The sequence below is a fragment of the Lutjanus erythropterus genome, chromosome 19 (genome assembly GCF_056507025.1).
Source record: "Lutjanus erythropterus isolate fLutEry1 chromosome 19, fLutEry1.hap2, whole genome shotgun sequence".
NCBI lineage: Eukaryota > Metazoa > Chordata > Actinopteri > Lutjaniformes > Lutjanidae > Lutjanus > Lutjanus erythropterus.
In genome coordinates this window covers 17,350,015-17,359,990 of record NC_139335.1, presented here as the reverse complement: position 1 = coordinate 17,359,990, position 9,976 = coordinate 17,350,015, and the positions used below count along the sequence as shown (strand labels likewise).

General features: G+C 40.3%; 1 protein-coding gene across 1 annotated transcript; it reads left to right on the top strand.

Annotated features, from left to right (window-relative positions):
* Positions 1-718: 718 nt before the first annotated feature.
* Positions 719-8,382, top strand: fam20ca (FAM20C golgi associated secretory pathway kinase a). Its single transcript, XM_084744499.1, has 7 exons — positions 719-867; positions 3,726-3,841; positions 5,246-5,426; positions 5,582-5,691; positions 6,371-6,452; positions 6,627-6,686; positions 6,916-8,382. Exons 1-7 carry the CDS (start codon positions 749-751, stop codon positions 7,172-7,174), a joined length of 927 nt encoding a protein of 308 aa, XP_084600625.1. The 5' UTR covers positions 719-748; the 3' UTR covers positions 7,175-8,382.
* Positions 8,383-9,976: the final 1,594 nt, after the last annotated feature.

Here is a 9,976-nt window from a genome sequence, read left to right as displayed (position 1 = left end):
GCAGGAAACGAAAATCTGATGAAAGCTGAGGAGATTTGCATAGACAGGAGCAGAAATGTCTGAAATCAAACAATGGTATACTTACTATTGAAACACTGGAGGTCATTATTACAGAGATGTTTTAAATTAACTTAATTATGTCTGAGGATATCGTTTGTAACATCAACCCCTTCACGATGAGTCGAACCCCCTCAACAGAGGGATGATACAACCAAACACTGCAGAACAAATCTTCTCAAATTTTAACAGGTCTTGTTAGTAACGGGGGGAAAAAGGGGAGGGGAGTGAAACAAAGTTAAATGAATTTGATTTGCCTGTCGCCTTTTTATCTAAATATCACCTGTGGCTAGTCTAGAGTCTCTCTCAGCAAGCTATGGATCCCAGAGGAAAATAGAGAATTTAAAAGTTCTCTTGGCAGGTTCTAGACAAATCTTATTCCCCCTTTTTTGGCCAAAAATGGCTCTTTCGGTAGCTGTAGACCTGCGTTCTACACATTTGGAAGGGGAGAGTGAGATGAGCAGTTGGCCAATATGTTAAAATTTTCCAACCAGCCATCGTCAGCCCATCATTGATAGATGACATGTGATCTGTGTGCTCACCACTAGATGTCACTACATCCCACACACTGGTCCTTGAATGTTTATGTCACAAAACATATATGTAAATATATGTAAAATATATAAATACAAAGAAATCCCATTTCCATTCAAAGAAAATGAGTACCCTGGACTAAAAAACTATCCAGCTGATGTTTCCTTCATCACTATCTTTCAGGCAGACCCGGGAGCAGGAAACCCCTCCAGACTTCTTCTACTTCTCCGACTTTGAGAGGCACAACGCTGAGATTGCTGCGTTTCACTTGGATAGGTGAGTTTTGACCTCCCTGCCCCCCTCAAAAAAAAAAACCCTGTTGCGCTGACATTTCTTTGTGACTCATCCGTTTCCCGTCCGAGTGCTTTTTTTTTTTCCAATCAGCCAACACAGTCTGTTCCAGGAAGAATGACAGGTCACACGCCGGTTGTTCACTCAGACAGCGGACACTTTAACCCATTTATTAACCGGAGGTGCGCCATAATAGACTTAAGCTGTGAAAATGTGAATGGGATTTAGTACAAGGGATTAGATAACAGTCAGATCATCTCCTTTACTTGCTGCTGAGTATATTGATTTCCACATGATCCCTTGACTCGACAGGCTTCAGCTGAAAAGGTAAAAAAAAAAAAAAAAAACTGCTCAACAGAGGAAGAGTCAAATATGATAGTCTGGGACTCTGGGGGAGGATGATTAATGTCTGATGTGCCGAGTTCTGATCAGGGCACGGTAATTACTTCACACATGCTCACAAACACACACTCTGGTTCAGTGTTAGATGAGGTCAGTGGCATGTGTCTGCGTGGGCAGGGAGACGGAGCCAGGCAGGAAATCAGAGGCACGCCATCGCCACCGGGACATGGTTTTAGAGCCTCTGTTACCCCTGAAGAGCGGTTTGTTTTTAGACTGTGGGGCTGCCGATGAATTATAGTCCAGTAGCCCGACCGCAGCAGCCTCTGGAGCTGTTGCGAGTTTATAGCTTCATATTGGCTCAGGAATGCGGAGTAGGAGGATGTTTTGCCCTGCCGAAACTTTCTTTAATTTGATTTCTAATTCCAGACACTTGTGATGAAATGTACTAAAATATCCTGAAGATTTAAGGGAAGAGGTGGCGTCACTGCTTTCCAGTAATTACCTCTTCATCTCAGGGGGTGTTTTTTTATATCCTCTGCTCCTTGCCGGTGTACTGTACCACCATCTGTTGTAAACTCCTTGTGACTCAGGGGTGTGTGATAGGCAGAGTTCACACAAAACAGATGCTTCAATATGGTCTCACAGGCACACACACACACACACACACACACACACACAGGTGCTCCTTTGTCACCGGGGCCAAACATGACGGTGCAGTTTGCAGCTCCTGAATGCTGTCCTCTGTAGGCTAAAGTTTCGCCAACTTCGTTCCGCGCGGTCAGCCCGTGTGTGTGTGTGTGAGGTTTAGTTTAAGTCCAAACAGGTCAGGGTCATTTGGAGAGCAAACATACAGCGAGGCAGGATAAATACACTCTAAGAAATAAGGGTTCAAAAGGGTTCTTTCTGAAGGGCTGAAGTTCTACCCAGAACCAGCTGCTTCTGAAGAACCACCACCTTGTCAAGGGTTGTTTGTTAATTAAAACGGTTCTCCATAAAATTGCCTGTCTGGGTTCCAGATGAAATCCTTGGAAAATAAATGGGTCTGTGGTAGAACCCTCTGGGTGAGTTCTAGATAAAACACTTAGAACATAGAAAGGTTGTCAGTAGAACCCCTCGAGTGTGCTCTAGATCAACCCTTTTGAATATAAAAAAGTTCTTGGTGGAACCATTTTGAGTGTGTTCGAGGGAAAAACCTTGGAATATAAAAAGGTTCTCTCTAGAACCCCTTGGGTGGGTTCTTGTAAGCACCCTTGGAAGGTGGAAATGTTCCCCAGAGAGGGATCTATGGGGCTATTGCTGGGTGACCTCTTCACAGATGATTCTTGGTATAACTCTTGACTTTTACAAAAGGTTCCAATAGGAACCAAAAAGGGTTCTCCTATGGGGACAAGCTGAAGGACCCTTTATGGTTCTAGGTAGTTTACTTCCAGGAGTGTAGGAGTAGTGTCGCAACATAATGAGAGACAGATGGAGACAGAAAGGGAGCAAGTTTGAGATCATGAAGAGTAGAATTAAAATTAGTTTTACCATCTAAATATAAACAAAAGGTTAGAACAGATTGTACTATAGATAGTAGATGTAGTTCACAAAGGTGTGTATTTATCTGGCTGTGAGTGTGTGCTGGTGGGACAGGTGGAAGGAACACACACACACACACACACACACACACACACACACACACTTTTCTGTCCTTGTTTTGTTCAGAAGCGGATGTTGGACGTCAATAAATGATGTTTTTGATGCCAATCACAAAGCAGACAGAGCGCTGTAAAGATGATGAATTATTGAACATCTTGTGTGCTGAATGATACAGATAAAGTCTTGTGCTGACAAGTTTGATTGGAAACCACTGACCGTGATCCCTCTGTGAAAAAAAATGTTTGCACCGCCCGGGGCATCATGGGAGAAAGAGCTGCAGGCTGAAGGTGCTTTGTAGCTACAAACTATAGTCGAAAACTTTGTCTAATACAGCCAATAACTGCTACAATTAGTCAATTAATTAATCAGGTGTTCAAAAGAAAATTGGTTTCCAACACTTCTGATCATCAATTAATCATTTCAGATATTTCATTAAGCAAAAACATCAAACATTTACTGGTTCCAGTTTCTTAAATGTCAGGATTTACTGCTTTTCTTTGTCATTTATGACAGTAAATGAAGAGTCTGGGGTTTTTGGGACCGCTGGTTGGACAAAAGAAGCAATTTGAGGACAACAGTTTAGGCTCTTGGAAACTATGTTGAGCATTTTTCACAATTTTTTACCTTTATAGACCAACTGATTAATAATGAAAATGACTGGCACATTAATTGATAATGAAAATAATCATTATTTGCATCCCTCATGAAATCAAATTTAAACCTGACTGCAAACTTGACATTATTGGCTGTGTTCAGCACTTCACATCAACAGTTTGTCAGTTGATTGCGTCGATAAAACTTTCAATATAAAAACAACATTTTGTATTGACTAATTACATTTTTCTACATCTCTGTTTCTTCAGGATCCTTGACTTTCGGAGAGTGCCCCCGGTGGCAGGACGACTTGTCAACATGACAAGGGAGATCAGAGATGTGACTCGTGATAAGAAGCTGTGGAGGACCTTCTTCATCTCGCCAGGTAGAAACTCTGCCGGCATCTGCAGCTCGGTACAACGATATACCTCCATGTACCTGCAGTTACATGGGGTCAGCGGGGTCAGAGGGGCCAGATTAAAAAAAACAGTGAAGGGGCTGGGCCTTTACATTTTCTACTTCTTCTTCTCCTTCTTTCTTTTTACAATTGGAAAAGAAACGTACAAAAATGCAGGGAAAAAACACACCTTTTGTAATCCTAGATTAGAAGTCGCTTGTTGTTTAATAAACACGTTGTATTTAGCATATTTTTTCATGCAGTTTGACTTCTCTAAAATACTTCTGCGTAAACAGCCTGAGTTAAAACTTTTTACAGATACAACAGATAATTGATTATGAATTAATTATTAAATTATTTCAACATCAACTGGTCAGTTTGAGTAATTTTTCTAAGACAAAATACTTTGTGGATGTCACATTGGGCTTTAGGAAACAACAAAGTTTTTCTGGCATTTTATGGATGAAACAATTAATCAGTTGATGGAGAAAATAATCAACAGAATCAACAATGAAAATGGTCATTAGCTGCAGTCCTAAGACTTTGTAATAGGCATGATGAATGAATGTGCTAAATAACTTCTCTGTCATTTGGAGAAATTACTTATTGTTTTTATTATTTTTTTTTAACATATTTATAAATGATCAGTGAGCAGGACTGAGGTCATTAAAGGTAAGGGAGTATATAGGCCTGCTGTACAGTCTTCAAGCCAGGACAAATGACAAGAATGTACTGTAGCTGAATGAACTGAATAAAGCTGTAGCCAAAAGTCACCACAGGGTGGCACTGAAACTCAACTTATTCTCAAAAGCTCTCCAGAAATGGTTACAAGGATTTATAGGTACAAAAATAATACAATAATCGTCAATAAAACTAAGAGGAAATGAAACATCCAAATAAATAAAAAGAAAATACTGTTATTACCCGGTTGTGTTCTTGGTTTTTATGTTTTGTTTTGCTTTTTAATTATGAGAATAAATTGACACTGACCTAAACAATAAATTAATATAATGTTAACTTGTAAAACATATTAGTATAGCACTTTTCTAAAATCAAAATTTACAAAGTGCTTTACATACATTGGTTGAATGTTTTATGTGCCTTGGATCATTTTTTCTTTTATTATTAATTATTCCATGTTTTAGCAGCCAGTCGGTCTGTATTCACTTCATCTCAGCAGGGATACATATTACATGATGGTCAGGTTCGCTCTGATTATAATGTATCATGCTCCCTGCCTCTGTGACCTGTGTTTTTATATTAGAAAACCTCCATCACTAAGATTTTTCACCGTCCAGCTCTGTTGTCATTTTCTCCTCAGTGTCTCCACGTTTGCTTCCTCGTTCAACAAATGCAATACACAAACCGCTGCGTGTTCTCTCTTCTCCTCAGCCAATAATGTCTGCTTCTACGGCGAGTGCTCGTACTACTGCTCCACTGAGCATGCTCTGTGCGGTAAACCGGACCAGATCGAGGGCTCGCTGGCAGCCTTCCTGCCAGACCTGAACCTGGCCAAACGCAAGACGTGGAGAAACCCCTGGAGACGCTCCTACCACAAGCGCAAGAAAGCAGAGTAAGGAAACCACATGTCAATGTACCACATTCATAAATCTGTCAGCACACCTCCTGACCTCTGAGTCAGGGCTGATTATATAATCATCCACCTACTTGTGACTAAATATACATTGTTTTCTTTTCTATATTTATATTTTTTGTGTGTATTCTCAGGTGGGAGGTAGACCCAGATTACTGTGACGAGGTTAAGCAGACTCCTCCGTATGACCGAGGCACTCGGCTGCTGGACATCATGGATATGACCATATTTGACTTCTTAATGGGTAAGTGTAGACGGACCTGTGTCGGGCCTAACGTATAAAAATATTACTCTATCACCAGATCCCCAGAGTTACTGCAGGGAGGCTGCAGTACCACATTTTTTCGTTTGTTTTTTAATTTAGAAATGTCTAATACCTAATGATTATTGTGAATCCAATATTATTAGCAAAGATAAATCTGTCTATTCATTTAGGAAAAATATTTAATTTACACACAATTGATAAAAGGCTTCCAATGAATCCTTGGGTAATACTTCACAATAACCATCATTCATAAACATTAAATGGATAGTTAATTAAAGTTAGCTGATCGTTATCTGACTGTTAACAAACCATGAAATTCTAAAAACAATGCTTACTAAGTATTAGCAATGCTATAATTATGTTATTTTATCATTACCATATAAAATAAAAATGATATATTGTATCTTAGCTGGTGGGAGACGATAACAATAACATTCTGATTACATTAGTAAACTATTTTGTTGTTGCACACATAGCAAAACAGTTCAGTTATAGTTTTGTTAACAATGAAAAATCTTTTAACTGAAGTTTAATTAACTATCAACTTCTCTCTATCAGCCAAAGGGCACCTGCATAAACAGATTTACTCACCAATGAATTAACTACAGTGTCCTTCCTCTGAATCACGTTCTCGCCACCTTGCTGTCTCCTTGTACAGGTAACATGGATCGACATCATTATGAAACTTTTGAGAAGTTCGGAAATGACACCTTCATTATTCACCTCGACAACGGAAGAGGGTAAAGATATTCAACTGCATTTAAAGTGTCTTAACAACGGACAGAAGTTTGATCCATTGTAATGAAATCAGTTAAATGCACATGACATCATCAACCTGAACAGCTGTCTAACAAGCAAAGTCCAACACAGAATGTGTTTGTGATAATTCCTGCTTCGTCTTTTCATCATCTTAGGTTTGGAAAACACTCCCATGATGAGTTGTCCATCCTGGTGCCACTCAGCCAGTGCTGCAGGTCAGACTTGTGTTTGTTTGAGAATGCCTAACAGTCCGTTGTTGAGGTTAGCGTGGCCTTTGACGCGCTCTCAATCAAATCAGTGAGGTTTCTATTAAGAACTGTATAAGACTGCATTGGATTGAATTGCACCGAAGCGTGCATGTAGAATACAATATAGCAGAAAACACCATGAATATATCGCTTCTATGTTTGTCCCTTATTTTTTATATTTGTCTCTTGTTTCCAGGGTGAGGAAAACCACCTACCTGCGTCTCCAGCTGCTGGCCAAAGAGGACTACCAGCTGAGTGCGCTGATGGAGGAATCATTGCTCCGTGACCGACTGTCCCCAGTCCTCATCCAGCGCCACCTCCAAGCCATGGACCGCAGGCTCCGGCTGGTGCTGCAGGTCCTGGCGGGCTGCATAGAGAAAGAAGGCTACGTCAATGTCGTGGAGGAAGATCTAGCTGGGGACACTGCCACCCACAGGAGCCCAGGCCACAGGTAGTGAGGGCGAGACTCGAGGGTGACAGAAAAAAAACACCAGTGACACATGAACGATGGACCACGTCTGTGGCAGTTGGACCAATGGGATTGCACCAAAGTCCCACTCCTGATATCAAGCTGAATTCAGTGAATTCCAAGACTTGCCATCATTGCCTCTACGGAACCTGCTTTTAAGTGTGTTTGTACAGAAGAAACTGATACCCTGAAAGACTGTGCTCACACAGAGGCTTTGTATTTGTTAGATAAAGATGTATTTTATCAGATGTTGTACAAGACATTAAGGAACCACTGCTGTGTTCTGATTCTGTCCGGTTCGTTTTGCATATGGAGGGTTTGTTTTGTGTTTTATTATATTAGTACATAACCAAATGAGATGTTACAAAGACTGGGACATGTGGTCAGACAATAAGCTTTATCAGTTATCACAATGTATGAAAAGGCTGAGAAAGCGTGTAAAAGTTTTTGAGTTTTTCTTCTTCAGTTTGCACCTCCTGCAATCAGCTACATCAGCAGAAAAAAATGGAGTCAGGCCTCACACAACTAACCTACAACCAGGAGAATAAGAGATTCCAAATAGCGTGTTCTCTTTATTGATCTTTATAAGCTTTTTGTCTCGGCACAGACTTGGAACAGACTGAGCGAAAACGTTATTACATTCCTCTGAACAGCGTAGATCGCAGTGCAATGGTTCAAACAGTACGATCACTTTGCCTTATTCTGATTTCATGACTTTCTTTCTTCTTCTTTTCTTTTTTACTTTCCCATCTCCCCTGCAAGTGCAGCTTGCAGTACAACAACGCAACATTAAAATAGTATTTTCCAAACCAAAAATACTCTAAATGCAAAGACCTGCGTGCTGGTTGGTGTTCTTTAAATGGTCTGTCAGTTCATTCATGCACTACTATTCTTACATGCAGACATAAAACATTTAGAGTTGTCTGCTATACTATCATTTTACAATTTATGCAATGCAAAATGTTACAGTTTGTATGTTTAATCATTTTTATGAGATTTCATGTCCAAATGACTATTTATTGGTGCGTCACAAAGAATGAGAGTTGGTTTAATAAATTCTAGATTTTGCTTCATGTTGCTTTATATATGTTGGAAAATATTTACCTTAGGTACCTTAGAATTTAAATTGCCATTCTGTTGGTACTATTTTTGTGATGTGACACCCCTCCTCTCTATCTTGGAGGCTGCCTTGGCCAACCAGCTGGCTGACATGGGAGACATGGGCAGGTTTATCAAGCTCACCTGTGCCCTTGAGCAATAAAAGCTAATCCATGTGCTCACTCTTTCTCTTTTTTCCTCCAGCTGGTATCCACCCTGCATTATTGCCTTTTGATTTGACTTATGATTTCTGTTAAAGTCCTTTTAAAACAACAAGAATGACACGGCCTCAACATCTCTTTACCCTTCCTAGCGTCAGTTACAAAAATAGTTCACTTCAGCTCACTTCAGTTCCAGCAACTCGACACAGAGGCATTTCAGAGCAGAGAAAACTGCTAACTTTTCATGATTTTGAGACCTAATTTTATATACTTAGCAATTTTTTTTAATCATTGAAATTTAGTTGGGTTGGATGACTTAAAACTCTTGTGTGAACTCCTTACTTGTCATATTCCTCGAGCCAGCTTTTTACAAATTGGGTCTCATCCAGGATTTGAATCCAAGACCTCCTGACGAGACCCCGTTTTTCACAAACTGGCTCAAAGAATGTGACCAGTAGGGAGTCCACACAAGAGTTTTAAGTAAAAAACAAGAATAATTTGAGATGATGAAGGACTGATGCCAGTTTGAGAGAAAGAGCGAGCGCTTGGGTCCGCTTTTACAGCTCAAAGGCTCAGGCAAGATTAATCAGCTGACGACCCTCCCGTCGTCAGCCAGTTGTCCGCTGACGGTTGGCCAGGACGGCTTCCAAGACAGCGGGAGGAGTGTCACAATGTTCAGATGACGGACAAACAAAAACAAAGCTATTTGATTTTGGACATTTAGTTGTTGAGGTGGTGCCATGCAGTTTTCAGTTTCCTCCTAAGAGTCCTGTGCACTGGCTGACCCGGTACCTGTGCAATGACAGAAATACAGTACTTGAATGTTTTTTGGGTTGGCAGGATTGGACAGGATTCATAGAGCTGCAAACAGTGTAAAGCCTGCGTGGCTGGACTCAAGTCTGAGAAGTGTTTTGGGGTGACTAAGGGGTTAAAAATGCCTCATCCCGCTGTGGGAATAACCTCGGGCACTGCTCTTAGATTTTCATATCCTCAGTGTAAATACCTATAAATACTTTGAAGACCTAACAAGCTTCACCGCACAGTGATTTGCTTCTGTTTTCTGCTATTGCATTGTTACTGTGAAGATCTGTTTACTAAATGATTAAAGTGTGCAATAAAAACAAAAGTGAGGACAAATCTCTCATTGTGTAGGTGACTGTGGATATGTGACATTTCTCTTGTTTGATTTCATGTATGGGTGGTGTGTGGTTAATGTTTCTTTTTTGAAGGAGTGACAAAAAACAAGTGCTGATCAACAATACTCTACAAATAAAGGTTTAGATTGACTGAAGAGCATTTAACGTCTGTCAAACCCATCCAGGCAAGGCGCAGCATTAAAATATCACATTAGCAAAGTCAGCCTTCATCGTGAAAGTTCGGAAAATATATCAAACCTTGTACTTACACACTTCATTTATAAATACCCTTTAGAATTCTTCACTCATGCAGATTTTACAGGCTTGTTGCTGCTGAAGATGGTGACAACAACCTCTCATGTTCGCATCTTTCATGTTCCACAAAGTCCACCA

Bases quoted from the DNA above. Each gene is read 5' to 3' on its own strand.
- fam20ca (XM_084744499.1), top strand. From the start codon at position 749: ATGTTTCCTTCATCACTATCTTTCAGGCAGACCCGGGAGCAGGAAACC. The intron at 3,842-5,245 runs GTAGAAACTCTG...TCTTCTCCTCAG, and splicing joins GACCTTCTTCATCTCGCCAG to CCAATAATGTCTGCTTCTAC. The intron at 5,692-6,370 runs GTAAGTGTAGAC...CTCCTTGTACAG, and splicing joins CATATTTGACTTCTTAATGG to GTAACATGGATCGACATCAT.